The 18,287-nt window shown below is 36.7% G+C and overlaps 1 protein-coding gene and 1 pseudogene across 1 annotated transcript; both read left to right on the top strand.

The window, feature by feature from the left end:
* The first annotated feature begins 2,414 nt into the window (after positions 1 to 2,414).
* LOC142639585 (F-box/LRR-repeat protein At3g59190-like) lies at positions 2,415 to 3,994 on the top strand (annotated as a pseudogene).
* Positions 3,995 to 10,565: 6,571 nt separating this feature from the next.
* On the top strand, positions 10,566 to 17,806 carry LOC142638197 (F-box protein CPR1-like). Its single transcript, XM_075812213.1, has 2 exons — positions 10,566 to 11,920; positions 17,570 to 17,806. The coding sequence occupies exon 1, from the start codon at positions 10,656 to 10,658 to the stop codon at positions 11,892 to 11,894; it is 1,239 nt and encodes a 412-aa protein (XP_075668328.1). The 5' UTR covers positions 10,566 to 10,655; the 3' UTR covers positions 11,895 to 11,920; positions 17,570 to 17,806.
* The last annotated feature ends 481 nt before the right edge of the window (positions 17,807 to 18,287 follow it).

Raw genomic sequence — 18,287 nt, 5'->3', positions numbered from 1 at the left:
TCTCATCCTTCTAGTGTAAAAGAATATGTCCAAGCTTCTAAGTTTGACCAGTTCAACATTCCAGCTAGTGAAAAAGAAAATTTTATCACCCTTGCCCTTCCCCGAGAGTTTGTAATCCCATGACAAAAACAAGGATACACTCACTTCCATTTTGGTGCAGTAAGATTGGCGCTCACCTTCCATGGCAGAAAGGGACTCCCTATAGCTTCTAGAATTTCTCTTCTTGATTCTAGATTCTTGGAATACCATAATGCAGTTATAGGAACCGTCCAAACCACTCTCAATGTGGGAACAGTCTTTGTCACCCTCTTCCCCAACTTTAACATGTCTCTTAAAGACCCTCACCTTTGTGATGCTCTTAAAGTTCAAATTCAGATCACAGGAGCTTCATAAGTGCATGCTACTTTTATATTACTAAGACACTATAGAAAATAACATGAAAGTATGGAATGGAACACAGAACAAGATACAACAAACTTAGGGATATTATTAGATTCAACAAGCTTTTTACAGGACTGGAAGACATATAACAAATTGGGAAATATTACATAAGGCTTTCTTTCACTCGCTAACTCCCTCTAACTCTGCCGATCTAAGGATACAAGAGGCTTATTTATAGGCAATAATTTACAAAAATATTTTATATTCAGAAGATAATCTTGGATTGTAGGGGCCGGCTTGTTCTTGACATGTGTCTAAAGGAGTAGGGGTCTGGGAATGGAGTGACAAATGTCTTCTGGAATCAGGGGTGCCAGTGCAGAGGTGATCTTTCTCCAGATTTGTTGCTGACAAAGAGATAAACATGATATGGGCATTTCTTGCATGGTTGACATTTGTGAGCATATAGTTACGATCACCAAATACAAAGTAGGGAAAGTAATAGCTTGGTGAAAGAAAAGTCAATAATGATGGCTATGCATAAAGTTGGTTCTGACTCTTTTTTTTTTTAATATATATATATATATATATATATATATATATATATATATATATCTAGTCATCCCACCCATCTCTTCCTTGGAACCATTCTTCATCAATGTCCGCATTCGGATCATGGTTATCATAATAAGGGTCATCATGTCCAATTAGGGGATTGGGCATCTCCCAATGGTCTTCATGTGGCCATTGCTCTCTGCAAACATCTAGGTCTGCTGGTACTATGTCAAGTAGGATTCCCTAATTGAGAGATTCTGTCATTGTGAGGGAATAGTGACAAGATATCCAAGATATGTCTATGTGTGTGTGAATAGTACCATCGGCATTAGTCACCCAATACATTTCTGTAGGATGGAGGATTCCTTCTGCACGAACATTATTTTTGGAATTTAGCTTGGCTACTATACATGCAGAAGTAATTTTGTGACCAAAACGTGGGTGCTCTATTTTGGAATATTTGAACCATTGGCCATTATGAGCATCATTTTTCAAGATTTCAGACCAGAATTTGTGAAAATATTAATTTTCACGAGGGAAAATATATGAGTAGAATTCTGGTTCAAAATGGAGGCATAAGTAGTACTCATTTAGTAAGTACCACATGTAAAGGTAGTGTACAACAATCCAATTTGTTATCCAAAAGGTAAATGGAGTTTTCCATGGTTGTTCTATATTTGGAAAAATGGCAAGGAAATGACGTTGGTGTTCTTTGAGGTAATCATGGAGGACTCTAATGATTCTTTTGGATTTGTCTTCAAGGGTCAGGGTCTTTATTTGGTCTTTTATTTCTAGAGGAAGGGTTTTTATCATATGAAGGATATCATTAGGGTCTACAGTAGAAGGGCCAGAGGATGAGGATGGATCTGTTATAGGATATACATATAAAGGTGGATGAATTATTGTGGTCTGAAGGACTGGAGGCTTTCTAGAAAAGTAATCAGTGATAAGATTATCTTTACCTTTGATGTGTTTGACTTGGAAAGACCATTGTGAAAACCAATTTGACCATCTGAGTAACTGAGGATGTGGAAGCATTTTTCTTTTGAATTGGAGCATTTTAGGAAAAGAGGACATGTCCATTTCTACAAGAAAATTGTAGCCAAGGAGGTGAAACTGGAACTTTTCGATTCCATGTTTGACTGCCAGGATTTCCTTGAAAGTAGAATGGTAATGAAGCTCTGAAGGCTTGAATGCACCACTTTTATAATCACAAATACTTCTTTTGCCATCAACTTCTTCAAAGAGAGCTGCTGCCCAATATTCATCACTTGCATCTGTCTGTAGGACTCGTCTGCCTGGTCCTGGAATTTGCAAAGGAGGAAGTGTTACTGCTAATTTTTTCAATTATTGGACTGCTTCTGTATGAAGTGAATTCCACTCTAGAGGAGATTTTTTCAGCAATTTAGCTAAACAATCCCTGTGTCTGGAGATTTTTGGGATGAAGTCTGACATGTAATTAACAACCAAGTAGCTCTTGAATGGCTAACTCAAACTTAAAACCAACAGGGGTGGACAGGATAAGCAATCTACCAGACTCTCTCCTCTGCCATATCCTCTCCTTTCTCACAACCAAAGAGGCTGTTGTCACAAGCATTTTGTCGAACAGGTGGAAGACACTCTGGACTCTTGTTCCAAAGCTCGACTTTAACAGCCACCAATTTAAAGAGATATCTTCTTCAGATGAGGAGCAAAGTCCTAATCAGTTTAATAGGTACGGTTTTACGTTTGCGCATATAGTGTCCAGGGTCCGGGCTCTTCGCAATCGCAATCGCAACAATGCCAATCCCCTCAAACAATTTCGCCTCTGCGGCATTCTGATTCTGACCCAATTCAAGTCGAAACATGGGTCCACGCCGCTCTTTCTCATGAATTGGAAGAGCTCGAACTCCGCATTTGTTTTCCTGAACTTTTCAACTTCCCCTCTGCCTTGTTTAATTATGCTAAAACATTAGTAGTTCTGAATTTAATGGGCAACAATGTTTTTGTTAATCCTCCTTCTTCAGCTCTCCTTGGCTTCCCTAGTCTCAAGACTCTGCATCTTGAAAATGTCTGGTATGCAAAACCTGACTCGTTCTCGAGATTCCTTAGTTGTTGCCCGGTACTGCAAAATTTGTATTTAAATTTACAAACATATACGTATGATGTTTTGAAAATCATTGTACCTACACTCAAAAGATTACATTTAGATTTCAATAATAGTGCTTATCAGTACAACAAACTTGAGATAAATGCCCCAGCTCTGGAGTACCTATGTTTCAGTGGTTATGTGATTGAACATGTTTTGTTGGGAAATCTGTCTAACTTAGTTGAAGCAGAGATTGAGGTTGATTATGATGATATTAAAGATTATGGAAATATGATTATGGACTTCATCAAGCGACTCTCTAACGTTAAATCCCTTCATTTGGACTCAGATCTCACTCAGGTAAGAAGAAAAAAAAGAACATATTTTTTTTCATGTTCTATTATTAAATGGCTAAACACTCTTTCTTGGACAATCAATTATATTGATGTGATTATTATATTATTGTGCAGTGCCTTTGTAAAGCTACTAAATTTGATCTTCCCATGTTTCATAATTTGGCTTTCTTAAACTTTCATGTTGGTGCTTGTTTGTGGCATGTGCTCCCACACTTTCTTCATCTGGCTCCTAATCTTGCAGTACTTGTCTTTGAGAAGGTATGTTATGCTCAAATGATGAAATATCTTTTTTCTAAAATAATCTTGAATTAATCTATCTAACTAGTGTATCTTCTGCTGTCAGGAATACACGGGATTTTACGTTTGTGATGAGGAAGATACTTCCGTCATGGACAGGATGTTCAATGAGGACGTTCCAATATGTATATCATCGCACCTCAAGACATCTCATTTTATAGGATTTCAAGGGTTAGCGTATGAGCTGGAATTTGTCGGACATATCCTTAAGATGGCAAGATTCTTAAAGACGATGACAGTTTCTTTTGCTAATATACATCCAGAGGAGAAGTTTCGTGTTCTAAAGGAGTTATTGATGTTACCAAGGGAATCCAGGACTTGTCAAATTGCATTTGGCTGAAGTATATTTTGGTATCATTTCTTTCTCAGTTACTAAAGCACTGTATTTGGTTCATTTGAATCAAGACAGTTAAAAGTAGGAAAGATAAATCCGACAAGTCTGATTTACTGTGCTTTTAAGTAGTGATATTGCCTTTTTTTTTTTTTTTTTTTTTTTTTTTTTTTTTTTTTAATTCATTCCCAAGTCTTAGGAAAATGCTGTTAACCTTTCTATATTAGTAGGAACGATATGACTGAGCTGCTGATGTTAAAATCAAAATATCTTGTGAGTCAATTATTGCGGCTGCTTTTCCTGGATTTCTTCGTGTTTATTTTCTCTACACTCTCTTTGGGTGTTTTTTGAGAGTTTCCTTTTCTTTTTTTGGGATAAGGTAGAGGATCTTTTTAAAGAAGAGTCATTTGGACTCACTCTAGGTAGTAAAACCTACGGGCAACTGCTCCCACCCACAAGAATTGACATTCAGCTGCACACATGGTCCGCTATATCATACTTTACCTAATCCACATTCCATTATTTTTTGTGAGATTTTTAATTGCATAGAGCTAAAAAGTTCTATGCGATTATTTTTATAGGAAAAATGTGAACTTCAGACTATCTGGGAGTGATCGGAAGATAATTCAACTATCAAGAAATACCTCAGTAAACAGTAACGAAAACTCCCCTGAAATGGTGGTCTGAGGTCCATATCTCAAACGCGCATCAACGTTTTCAGCTCAACGGATAGCTGAGACCGAAAATTACCGAATCACCCTCATCTCTTCTCTGCTGATTCCTCTCAGACGCTGATTCCTCTCATCTCTTCTCTGCTCTGCCTTCTCCGTGCTGCTACCGATCTCCCTGTGGTAAGTCATCTGTTCTTCTTCTTCTTCCTCTTCTGCTTTCTTCTTCCTCTTCTTCTTCGTCCTCTTCTTCTTCTTCCTCTTCTTCTTCTTCCTCTTCTGCTTTCTTCGTTTTCTCTGATCTGTAATGTTTTTTGTTTTAATTTTTTTTTTCTGATCTGAGACAGGAATCTTGAAGGTACGCATTTGATCAAAAAGGCACCAAGCAAGACTGATCTGCTACCAAAATCCACCAGGTACCAACAGTGATCCGAATTTTTTTTTTTTTTTTTTTTTTAAGATCTGAAACAGGGTGTATTTCATCTAAAAAAAAAAAATCAATATTGCAACTTCTGTCATGTTTTTATTATATTGTTTTACCATTGCATGTTTTAATTTAGACAAATTCCAAATTACACTATGCTTGTAGCAGTGACTTGAACGGTGCCTGCTACAAGTCTATGCTTATGGCCCCTTAGTCTCACACTCTAACCGAAACCTCTTCTTCTATTTAAAAAAAAAAAAAAAAAACTATCTTTATTCTGTGATTTTGGATAAAACTTGGTAGCTTCATCAACTTTTGATTTCATGAAAGTATCTGTTTGTAAGCAATTAGCATTGTGGGTTTAAATATTTTTTTTTTGAGTTTTTGAGGGTTTGGAGATTTAATGATGACCCATTTGGTTCTTTAGTTGATTGGGTTTTGAAATTTGTCTGTTGATTGGGTGTATTTGATCTAACTTTTGATCAATGTAGGACTTTGTGACAGTTGGTAGGAGACTTTGGAATTGGTTTTGGACATGATGGGGGTTGTTTTTACTCCAAATTGTGTGATCTATGTTGAATAGTTGTAGTATTTAAATGATGGGAATCACGTTGGCTGTGTTAGGCATATTCGACAATGTTTGTGACATAAGCTAAAGTAAAGAGTTAAGTTTACGGGGCTATGAAATGTTAGCCATTTTGGGCTTTGATTAATGTAGGGTTTTCTGGACTTCTTATTAGATTTTAGGTTTGGTTTTGCAAATGATGGGCTGTCGATTTAAGTCCCAATGTGTGATCTATGTTCAATAGCAGTAGTTACTAAGTGGAGGAGGATCACATTGGCTGTATTAGGTGTATTTGACTATGTTACCTAAAACCCAACCAAGAGATCAATTTATGTGGCCATGAAATGCTAGCCAATTTAGGATTTGATTAATGTAGGATCTTGGGAGACTTGTTAGGAGGATTTGGGACTGGTTTTGGAAATGATGGGTGGTTGATTTAGGTCCAAACTGTGTGACCTATGCTGATTAGTAGTGGAGTATTGGAATGGCTAGAATCACATTGGGTCGAATCTAGAATTTGAGGGAATTATGGAGGGTAATATGTAGTTGGTTGTGTGAGATTACATGGTGTAAGAAATAGCAAGAAGAAGAAGAAGAAGCGGCCAGCTCGATGCCGCATCACTGGCCGGGCATGACCCATCGCCAGCGGCTCGATGCAAATGTCCTTGGGCACGCCCAGCAGCGGCAGCTCAATGCCGTTGCCTTGATGGAGGAGGATCACATTGGCTGTATTAGGTGTATTTGACTATGTTACCTAAAACCCAACCAAGAGATCAATTTATGTGGCCATGAAATGCTAGCCAATTTAGGATTTGATTAATGTAGGATATTGGGAGACTTGTTAGGAGGATTTGGGACTGGTTTTGGAAATGATGGGTGGTTGATTTAGGTCCAAACTGTGTGACCTATGCTGATTAGTAGTGGAGTATTGGAATGGCTAGAATCACATTGGGTCGATTCTAGAATTTGAGGGAATTATGGAGGGTAATATGTAGTTGGTTGTGTGAGATTACATGGTGTAAGCAATAGCAGCTGCAGCAGCAGCAGCAGCTGATGGGGCATGCGTGTGCAGCAGCATGCGTGTGCAGCTGCACACGCATGCCCCATCAGCTGCTGGGCATGACCCATCAGCAGCAGCTGATGCATCAGCTGCTGCTGCTGGGGCGTGCCCAGCAGCAGCTACATCAGCTGCTGCTGATGGGTCATGCCCGGCGGCGATGCGGCATCATTCTTCTTCTTCTTCTTGGGCGAGGGAACCAAGGCTGACTTCTAAAATTTTTTTTCCCACATATTTTTTTTCCCACATATTTAAAAAATATGAACTAGTTACTTGAGCAAATTGACACATATTTAATTATTTTCACTCATTTATGTGTAAACTTATTTTTTATGTTATTGATTGTGCGTTTTTTGCATTTTTTACAATCTTCTATTTTTTGCATTTCTTATGGTTGGTTAACTTTCTAGATGGGAAAAAATACCACTTCTAACCCCGAGGTAAAAAAGGCTAGAGCAGATTGGGATATTAATCCATCGTGGACAACTACTTTTTGTAACCTTTGTGTGGAACAAATTCAAGCCGGGAATAGAACAAAATGTGCTGCCTTTAGACCCGAAGGTTGGTTCAATTTGGTGACCAAATTTTCTGAGGAGACCGGTCAAAACTATGATAAGGACCAATTAAAAAGTAGGTGGGATGTATTAAAAGGTGATTGGAGAGTGTGGGAAAAATTGAGGAATCTTGACACAGGTTTAGGTTGGGATGCAGTGAAGGGAACGATTGCCGCTCCTGATTGTTGGTGGGACCTGAAGTTGAAGGTGAGTTGAGTATTTTATTAATATGTAGTTAGTTGGAGATAGTTTTTTTTTTTTTTTTTTTTTTTTTTTTATGGCATTCTTATATGAGTGAAATTACAATTACATTTTGTAGGAATTACCCAAAGCTAAAAAATTCCGAGAGAAAGGTCCACAGAATCTAGAACAGCTTGAGCTTATGTTTAGGGCTGTTGCAAAGAATCGGGGTAGCCGCATGGACCCCTTCTTCAGGTACATTACCTCCAACAATGCCAAAAGAGGGTGCTGGTGATTCAGATGGTAGCTCCGAATTTAAGGATAACCAATGTGACATGAGTTTAGACATTGGTAGTTTGCAGCAAGGAAATACTAGTCAATCACGTAGTTCAGGACAAAAGCGAGCTAGTGAATCAATACCCTCACAGAAGAAAAAGAAGAAGATAGGAGGAGCTGCAATGTTGGACAATCGTATTAGTGAGTTAATAACCGTATGTCGAATAGGTCTGAAGGTACTTCTCAAGAGTCACCAAGTTCAATTGATAATGTAATGGCGATTGTGAAAGCACTTCCTGGAGTGGATTTTGCGTTTGTGGTTGAAGCTTCCATTCTCTTTCTAAAAAAGTCACGTAGGGAGATGTTCCTAACTTTTAAGGACCCGAGTCACGAGTGAAGTGGCTACAAGCAATAATTTATAGGCGGCGAAGTGACTAACCTGATGTGGTATTAACTATGTTGTATTAGCTTTAAACTAAGTTAGCTATGTTGTATGAACTATGTTGTATTTGCTATGTTGTATTAACTTTAAACTAAGTTATGTGATATTTAGTATTAGCTTTGGACTAATATATGTGTAATGCAAACATATTTGAAATTTTCATTACAGTGTTATGTACTTGATGTTATGAATTGTCTTGGTATGTTGTGAATTGTCTTGATTGAATATTTGTTATTTTGTTGTGTAGCTGAAACCAATATGGATGATTATAATGGTACTTATGAGAGTGGCCATTTTATGGAACTATTAATGGATGGGGATTACAGAAATTATTGTGATGATCATGATGGTAGTGATTATAACAATGTTGACAATAATAATGATGGTGATAACAATGATGGTGATGATGATGATGATGAAAGTAGTGACAGTGATGATGACAGTGATAGTGATTCTGACAGTGATGATAGTAATGACAATTCTAACGAGGAGTTTTACCAGCTTGTGACAGTTACCTGTGAAGCAGTTGTGACATATTTCAATAAGTACATTAGTAAGACTCCTTGTCATGATTCTGAACAAACGGGGTGGGATTGGCTGAGACGCTGTATGGAAGGTAATGAGACTTTGTGTTACAATATGTTTAGAATGAGAAAGGAGGTGTTTCATAATTTGTGTCAAGTTTTACAACGTGACTTTGGACTTCAACATTCAAGGAATATAAGGTTAGAAGAGTTAGTGGCAATCTGTTTACTGATACTTGGTCATGGAACATGTAACCGAATGGTTCAAGAATTATTTCAGCATTCGGGTGAAACCATAAGTAGACATTTTGAGAAGATGATAACTCTGTTAGGTGCTCGCTTTGCAGAATCATATGTAAAGCCTTCAGATCCAACTTTTAGTGAAGTTCCAACCAAAATACAAGACCATCCAATTTATTGGCCACATTTCAAAGTATGTGTACTATTGTATATTTGAATAAGTGTTATTGTCTATAAGATAATACAATGCATGTAGAACTGAAAACTATTAATGTTTTTATTAGGATTGCATCGGTGCGATTGATGGCACGCATGTGATAGCGATTGTACCTACTGAGAAGTCCATTCCATACTTTGGAAGAAAGGGATATCCAACCCAAAATGTGATGGCTGCATGTGACTTTGATATGTTATTCACATTTGTTTTGCCTGGATGGGAAGGTGCAGCACACGACACCCACATTTTTCTTGATACTATTCGTACACAAAGTAACAACTTTCCGCACCCACCACCAGGTTTGTAATTGGTTAATCAATTGTTCATTATAATGACATATTGTGTGTGTGTTTAATACAATTGAATTTCTTTATTTAGGGAAATATTATGTAGTTGATTCTGGATACCCAATGATGCAAGGCTATTTGGCACCATACAAAGGGATATCATACCATCTTCAGGACTTTCGAAGGAGAGGTGGAGGCCCTAGAACTAGACATGAAAAATTTAATCATGCTCACTTATCTCTTCGATGTGTGATTGAGCGCACTTTTGGTGTATGGAAGAATAAATGGAGAATTATTAGAAATATGCCATCTTTTCCATTCCATATCCAAATACTTATTGTATCTGCTACTATGGCTCTTCATAATTTTGTTAGACTAAATGATAGGGATGATAGGGAGTTCATAAATGCCAATGAAGATTCAATTTCTAGAAGAGAACGTAATAGTGAAGCATGTAGCAGTTATGAGCAAAACTCAGGAACTTTAACAGATCCTGCAATGGTGGTTCTTCGTGATTCCATTGCAAATTCTATTTGGGGGGGGTAATAATTAGTAGTTGTATTTTTTTTTTGTATAATATCATGTAGTACAATTTATATTTGGATTATTGGTATGTATTTTATATCTTTTTACATTTTTATATAGCACAATTTAAACTTGGATTATTGGTGTATATTTTATCATCTTTTTACATTTTCATTTTGTGCTTCATGATGATGAAAATTGTTTAGATTTAATTAATATTAATAAGAAGTCATTAATAGTAATAACAAATAATTATGCCACTAAAAAAGAATAATTGCCCAAACATTATTAAAATAATACCAATAATATAAATTTATTATTATTATTATTATTTAGTAAGTATATGAAGTAGTTGAATTATAAGTATGAAATAAACTCCCTTATATATACATTGTCCTTTTTGGTAATTTGTCCCTCAAACTGCAACTTTTATAGTTTTAGCCAAACACTCAGCTTTTTCAAAAAGTACTTTTTAACAGCTTTTACTAAACACTCAGCTTTTTGAAAAATCACTTTTTCATTATACACTTTTTCAAAACTCAACTTTTTCATTATGCACTTTTTTAAAAAGCCAACCAAACTCACCCTTAGCCCTATTATGTTTTCAATTTACCATTTCATCTCACCCCCTGGCCCCCACGCCACTCTCTTCAATCTATCGCCTCTGTAGTCTGAACTCTAAACCCTCTCTGTCTCTCAAGGGAAGCAGCAATGTCAGACAAAGAACCGATGTGGGACTCTCTTCCTCCTGAAATCCTAACCCATGTTTTCCTACGACTACCTATCAAATCCATCGTAACTTGTACCTCTGTCTCCAAAAATTGGAAATCCCTCATCCAAAACCCTTCTTTCATTTCCACCCATCTCCACCACCACTCCTCCTCCAACAACCACCTCCTTCTCTTCAGGCTTTGTCCAAATGAAGATACGATATGTGAAAAACATGAAAGAGAAGTCTACACGTTGTATTGGGACAACAACAACAGCAACAACGAAGAAGACTTCAACGAACACACCAGGTTTGACTCCCCTTTTCCTGCTCAAAGCGGTAGCGTGATACTCCGTGTGGTGGGTACTTGTAATGGCCTACTTTGCCTTGCCAGAGATTTGCTCTCTTACGATAGCTCTTACATTCTCTGGAACCCTTGTGTTAGAAAGTTCACCAGAACTTCTAAACCCATTGTCAGCTACTGCACTCACGGTGGGTTTGAAGAGACTACTGGGTTTGGATTTGATTCCAAGACTAACGACTACAAGGTGGTGAGAGTTGTGAGACTTTTGGATAGAGAGGACGAAGATGGGTCTTCGCTCAAGGTTGAGGTTTACTCACTTGCCACTGATGAGTGGAGAATGGTTACTACTGGTTTGCCTTCGGGATGTGTTGTTCGTGGTCGCGAGCCACTGGCTTTTGTGAATGGTGCTCTGCATTGGATTGCTTTCAGGAGAACTACAACCAACAATTTTCAATCCTTTGTTATGGTGTTCGATCTGGGGGACGAGGTCATTCGTGAGATTGCGCTGCCAGAGTTTTTGAATGGTTTTGATGGAGATCAGTATTGGGTGCGCATGTCTATTTCAGTTTATAAGAATTCCCTTGCCTTGTTTCATCAACAGGATTTTTCTAGTCCCTGTTTAAATATTTGGGTGATGAAAGAATATGTTGATGAGTCATCCTGGACCAAAATTGTTACTATGGTTGATGATCAAGGTTTTCGTGAGTTCGTACCAAGGGCATTGGGTTTTAGAAGAAGTGGTGAGGTTATAATTGAAATGCATGATGGGGAGCTCATCTCACTACACTTTGAGAGCCATAAGTATAAAGTGCTTGGGATTACTGGATATGGGTATATTTTCGATCATAGTATTAATGGAAATGGGTATACTTTCTTTGATTCTTATGTTGAGAGTCTAGTTTTGCTGGACAAACCCAATCGTGCAGTTACTTACTAGGAAAGAAGAGAGATGAACAACAACAGGCAAGATTCTTTTTATTTTCATGCTTATATTTTTGGTCTTTTTCATTTTGTTCGCCATATGTACTTGGCAAGTTGGCATTGATGTGTGTGTGTGTGTGTAACACTGCTCTATAAATCCTTATTAATTGGCTTTATATTTAGAATAGAGAGCTTATCAAGGTTGTGGTTGTTGTTGGCTATATTGAGGAGATAGTTGAGTAGATAGCATATATACTCAAAATTCTTTTAGCCTCATTTCAAGTTTTCTTTGATAATCATATATTAAGCATCAAAAAACAAAGTGGATTTTGTTGGTTATCAACTTAGCAAAGCTTATTTATCAAAAGGTTGTGAAGTTCATGTTTCTTTTTTTGAGAGAGTTTCAACCTATGACGTCCGTTCCTAATAATAGCTCTTTATTATCAGACCAAGACACCAATCAGTTTTTGGTGTAGGTGGGGATTGAATCTTAGATCTCTTATACAACCGTTAAAGATTTTACCAGCTGAACTAACTGGAACCCACTGAATTTCATGTTTCTTGAAATTTATAATTTAAAATGTATAGATAAATGTACTCAACTTTTTATTTATTGATAATGTTATGGTGATATCTTATAACTTCATGTTTTCACACTTGTACTAAATGTTCATGTATTATTAAAAAATTTCTTAATATGTCAACCAAAGATATTGATTGTACATTTTAAATCTTCTATTTTCTTGAATGCCTATCTTCTTGCTGAAAAAATTCCCATAGAACCATGCTCATTAAGAAAGCAGATCATCAGTAATTATTGCTTGCTTTGGGTGGTTAAGAATGGAAAGTGACTTGTTTGTAATCCTCTTCTTGACCTATTTTTGCCATCTTTTGTTCCTTAGCATAATTTTTGAGTTTTTTATATAGCAATAAATAGTTATGCTTATATGTAATGTTGACTTCATTTCATTCCATTTTTTTTTTCTTTTCCCTCTCTTAATCTTTTGTGTATGAGTTAGTATTTTCTGTTACATAATTGTACAAAGCAGATGCAAAAGGCCGAACACTAGTGGAAAAAAGAAAAAAGAAAAACTAGGGAAGTAGAAGAAATCAAATTAAAACTAATTTACATGCAAAGAAATAGAACTTGATCCAATTAAAGCCAAAGTGCAACCCCAATTCTTGCATTAGGGTCTATTCATCAGGGAATGAATGATCTTTGTTTGGGCAGTTACCCAAGGTCCAATGCAAGCTGTAATCTTTTTTTTTTCTTTCTTTGGAAAGAGGTTGGAGGGGAGACCATTGATAATTTATTTCTTCATTGTCGGGTGGCTAGGGAGTTATGGGGTTTTCTGTGGTGTCTGATGGGAGTAAGTTAGTTGGGTGATGCCTCAAAGGGTGGGGGATCTGTTGTATTGTTGGGCTGCTATTACAGTTAAAAAAGGACAGGCTGCCTGTGTGGAGTGCAGATCATTCCTGCCTTATGTGGATTTGTTGGAGGAAAGGAATTTGCGGGTGTTTGAAGACAAAGAATCTTCAGTTAATGATCTTTGTTTGGGCAGTTACCCGAGGTCCAATGCAAGCCGTAATCTTTTTTTTTTTTTTTTTTTTTTTTTTTTTTTTTTTTTTTTTTTTTCTTTCTTTTGAAAGAGGTTGGAGGGGAGACCATTGATAATTTATTTCTTCATTGTTGGGTGGCTAGGAGTTATGGGGTTTTCTGTGGTGTCTGATGGGAGTAAGTTAGTTGGGTGATGCCTCAAAGGGTGGGGGATCTGTTTTAATGTTGGGCTGCTATTACAGTTTAAAAAGGACAGGCTGCCTGTGTGGAGTGCAGTTCGTTCCTGCCTTATGTGGATTTGTTGGAGGAAAGGAATTTGTGGGTGTTTGAAGACAAATAATCTTCAGTTATCCTTCTTAAGTCTCAGCTGCTAAGCACTATTTTATCATGGCATAGGACTCATTCTTCTTCCCCTGAGTTTTCCTCAGATTTATTGTCGGTGTTGGATGGTTTCATATTATGCTGATTTGTATTTTCTTTACATGTCTGCACTGTTCTGTAGTATACTTCCTGTATACTGCACCCCTTTTTTTTTTTTTTTAAATCTTTTAATGAATTTTTATTTCTTACTGATTAAAAAAAAGGAAAGAAAGAGAAAAAGGGGTGGGAGGGGGGTGGGGGTCGGGGGAAATAGCTTCCTTTGTACACAAATAGTGTACCCAGACACACCATTCCAGTAACTTTTTTACTAAACTCTTACCTTTTGATTTTTATTTATTATATTTTTTTCTTTAACGAATCTAGCACCACATTCATATTAATTATAGGCCTGACATTTGCACTCCAACTTGAAACCTTGCTCCATAAAATCCTTGGAGATATAACCCCCCAAAAACAACTGCAACCTATTTCATTAATCTATCTATTCCCCCCCACCCCCCCCCCCCCAACCAAGCTCCACCCAAAAAAAAAACCCCACCCCCAAAAATAATGGATGTTAAGTGTTTGCTTTGTTTGTGTGTTGTCTTTAACTTACAAGATTTGTTTCCTACTTCCTACTGTTTCTTAAGTGCGTATAAGCACTCAGTGTGTTTGATCATTTTTCTTCTATGCAAGTATACAAAAATTTTTGTCCCTGTTGTAGCTCATTGATGAATATATTCCCTTATTTGCTAAGGAGAATTTTAGAAAGTTAATAGATAGTTAGCCTCTTTTTAGCTTCCTGTAATTGAAAACATGTTGATGGACACATCAATCCTTGATTGACAAGAGTGATTTCTGAATGTAGCAATGAGACAATTTATGATTTTTTCTTGTCCAGAAATAGTGGTTCAGGTTGTAGTATTTATTAAAATTTTCTTCTTATGGTGGGTGCTCAATTTTTCATCTTGTTTCTTTAATGGCCTGTTTGGAAGTTTAAAAAAGGAGGGAGAGTAGAGTAAAGGGAGGGAGAATAATTCAATTACTTTGTTTGGAAGTTTTTTAAGGAAGGAGGGGGAGATGTTTCAACTACCTCTAACCCTTCATTTTTAGTTCCCCAAATTGGCGAGATTTGGAGGGAGAGTAGAGTAGATAAATTATTAGCCAAATGAATTATTTAATTTACCCTTTCTAAATTAACAAAATTACAAACTGATTATATAAATAATCTTTGTTTGTTTCCTGAAAAAATTTAACACTACAAATGACAAATCTTCCCAGTGATTTCTTACAAACCAAAGACAATTTCTACTAAATTTAGTATCTTTACAGTTTCTATCATAATTTTCTCAGCAAGCAAACAGAAAAGAGAAATCCAAAACCGAATACTACAAAAAGTCTCTAATTGCATAGATCCAAAGAACCCAAAACCCAGTCCGAGTTACTGGACCGCAAGAACTCGTTCAACTTAGAGATTCTTCAACCCATTCTCCACCACCACCCTCGCATATGGCTCCTCCTCTCAATCCTCTCCATTCAGGTCCTCCTCCTCCTCCTCACTCTCTGCTCTCTCCCTCTCTTGCTCTCTCTCCCCCACCCTACACCCACACCCACACCACCCACACTCACGATGACGCCGACCACCACTTCCAACCGCCGCAAGCTTCCAATTCCACCTCACCCGACCCAGAAGACCAATGCAGGTTGGGTCGGGTCTTCATGTATGATCTCCCCGCAGCATTTAACACAAAGATTCTCGCAAATTGGGACCGGTTAAACCCATCGCAATTTGTAATAGTTAATAATAGCTTTATCTAATTATTTTATAATAATTAATAGTAGTTTTATACTTTTATTAGTGGTATTTGATGGAATGAGAATGTTGATTAAATAATTATTTAATCTAACAAATTAATCATAGACCAATATTGCAAGTCCATCTTCAAATAGAGGTAAATTTGTCTATTTAAATCATTTCCTTTCCTTTCCATCCTAATTTTTAAAACATCTAAACAAGAAGAAGGGCTAATTACTCCCTTCCTCTTTACTAATTTTAAAAACATCCAAACAAGGCGGAGGATAACTATTCCCCTCTACTGTACTCTCCTCCCTCTCTAAACTTCCAAACAAGCCATTAATTCCCAACTTCCCCCCCCCCCCCCCCCCCAATATATATATATATATATATATGTGTGTGTGGATGTTTCTCTACTGCATAATAGTTTCTGGTTTAAGGGCAGAAGTAGGCTGTAGCCTATAGCTATGGAAAGCCTTTTATAATTAGTATCCCTTTCATCCCATGCCAACCTGATGAAGTGAGAACTCAATCCAAAATCCTAACCCAACTCCCCAAAACATATACCAAGAAACTAAGCTGGAAACTTTTTCTGTGATTTATAATGTGTTAATGTTCTTAATTTTATTCTTTAGGTCAAAGTTATCTTTTAGAGGAGGGTTAAATATTTTTCTTAAGCAATTTAAGAAAGAGTACACCAGTGATCAATTATTGTTAAGCAAGGGGCTGCAGCTTGCTCATCAGACACATTGAACACAGAGGGATTTTTTTAATATATATTTTCCCTTAACTCAAGCCACGGATGTATTTCTGAGAGTGTCTTGTAGGATGATACAAACCTTGACTCATAATTGTGTTCTGTGGTTGTCTGGTTGGTGGTTGGCGGTTGGATTTGGCTTTAGTTTGAAATGTTTTCTTTTGGTTTCAAAGAACAGTTGATGATGCCATTCTGTATTTGTGTTCTTTCTTGTACTATGAATTTTGCAATATTTCTATTTTCTTTTGGAACTTGGTGTCTTCTCATTACGGTTATCTTTTGTTAAAGAGTAAGATCTTATTATAATAATTTCTGGCATAGGAATCTCTGCTTAGATCATGTACCCTGCCCCCCACTACCCCTTGGTGTACATGTTCATGTGGTAGGGTTCGGCTCCCCTCCCGTTTAGTAGCCTCCAGTTATCTCCCATTTTAAACAGGATGACTGACACATGGCATATAGGCAATCCAACGGTTATAAACAAAAACCACTCAAACGCAAATTTTCTCACTCTCTCCGTTTGTCTCATTCTCTCTCTCATTGATTCTTCTCTTCAGCCCCTCCCATTCCCAACTCAGAAAATCAAGTCTTCCTTATTTTTCTATAAGAACAATAAGAAGTTTTGCACCATAATCATGATATTTGTTGGTGGGATTTCATTTTCTTTTTCCTCATCCTTTTTCTCTCATGCTCTCTTCACTGTTTCCTCCTTTTTTCCTAAGAACTATTTCCATCTTGTCAGAACTATTTCCATCTTGTCTATTTCACTCTTTTCCTGCAATTTTTCAAATACCCATTTGCTTAACTGTTGAACATTAACCCCAACCACTGTTTTTTTGGCACTCCGTAATTTGTTTGGTCACCAAAAATGATGGGAAAGGAAAAGAAAACAAATGACTGTAAATAACTGCATTCCTCAATAAGGACCAAAGTTTAAATAGCAGCCTCCCGTTTCCCCTCCCGTATAACCGTTGGATTACCTATATGCCATGTGTCAGTCATCCTATTTAAAATGGGAGAGAACTAGAGGCTGCTAAACGGGAGGGGAACCGAACCCCATGTGGTATAGGCTTGGGTTTTTCTTAATTTGTACATTCCGAAAACAACATATCTTGGTGTAGGTTTTTCCTATATAATTACAAAACTGATTAGTGTTATTCTATTTTCATCTATTATTAAATCTCAAAAAAGAATGCACTTATAGTTTTTAAATTCTTGCAGGACCTCGTGCAATCATGGTTGGCGATGAGCTGTAAATAAGTTACAAATTTCAACTCAGCAAGAAATGATTTAACAAAGTTTTTTTGATGGTGTTTTGTTTCTCAATATTGTCATTAGTATTATGGTAAGATGGATTTTAGTTGTTATAACGTTACAGGAGTTTATTTTGTTAAACTCATTTGTGACTACACTATTTTTATGTTTAATTGCAATATGGTTTTATTGTGTTTATAGAAATTATTACTCGCTTAATTGTGTTTGCTATGCTTGCATTCTGCATGTGTATTACGTTTGTCATTTTTGCTCAGTCAACTAGTTGGCAGTTATACCTATCTAATCTATGAGTTGGGTTCAAGTAACTCTAAGCAATGCTACACCATCCAATTAAGATTGCAAATTTTGACAAATCTACCGGTAGATTACATTATTTTCATATATTCTTCGTGCTTGTAAAATTTCAAGGTGATCAAAGACTAATAATCATGTCATTAATCAATTTTTTAAATTTAAATTTTTGTAGTTTAGAATAGTGCATACAAGATGAGTTAATGGATCAAATAGTAAATAACATTTAATTGAAATCAGAATTGGCATGATTGTTAAGAACATATAGAATATGTAATTTAACGATGAGATTTTTAAAATATGAATCTAATAACAAGTTATTGAGTGGTGTAATATTACTTAGAATTACACCAGGTGTAACTTAAACCTAACG

The sequence above is a fragment of the Castanea sativa genome, chromosome 6 (genome assembly GCF_040712315.1).
Source record: "Castanea sativa cultivar Marrone di Chiusa Pesio chromosome 6, ASM4071231v1".
NCBI classification, from domain to species: Eukaryota; Viridiplantae; Streptophyta; class Magnoliopsida; order Fagales; family Fagaceae; genus Castanea; species Castanea sativa.
Note: the sequence above shows the minus strand (reverse complement) of the source record. Positions and strands in the feature narration are given on the sequence as shown.

What these genes read in the sequence shown, in the direction of transcription:
- LOC142638197 (XM_075812213.1), top strand. Translation starts at nt 10,656, where the DNA reads ATGTCAGACAAAGAACCGATGTGGGACTCTCTTCCTCCTGAAATCCTA.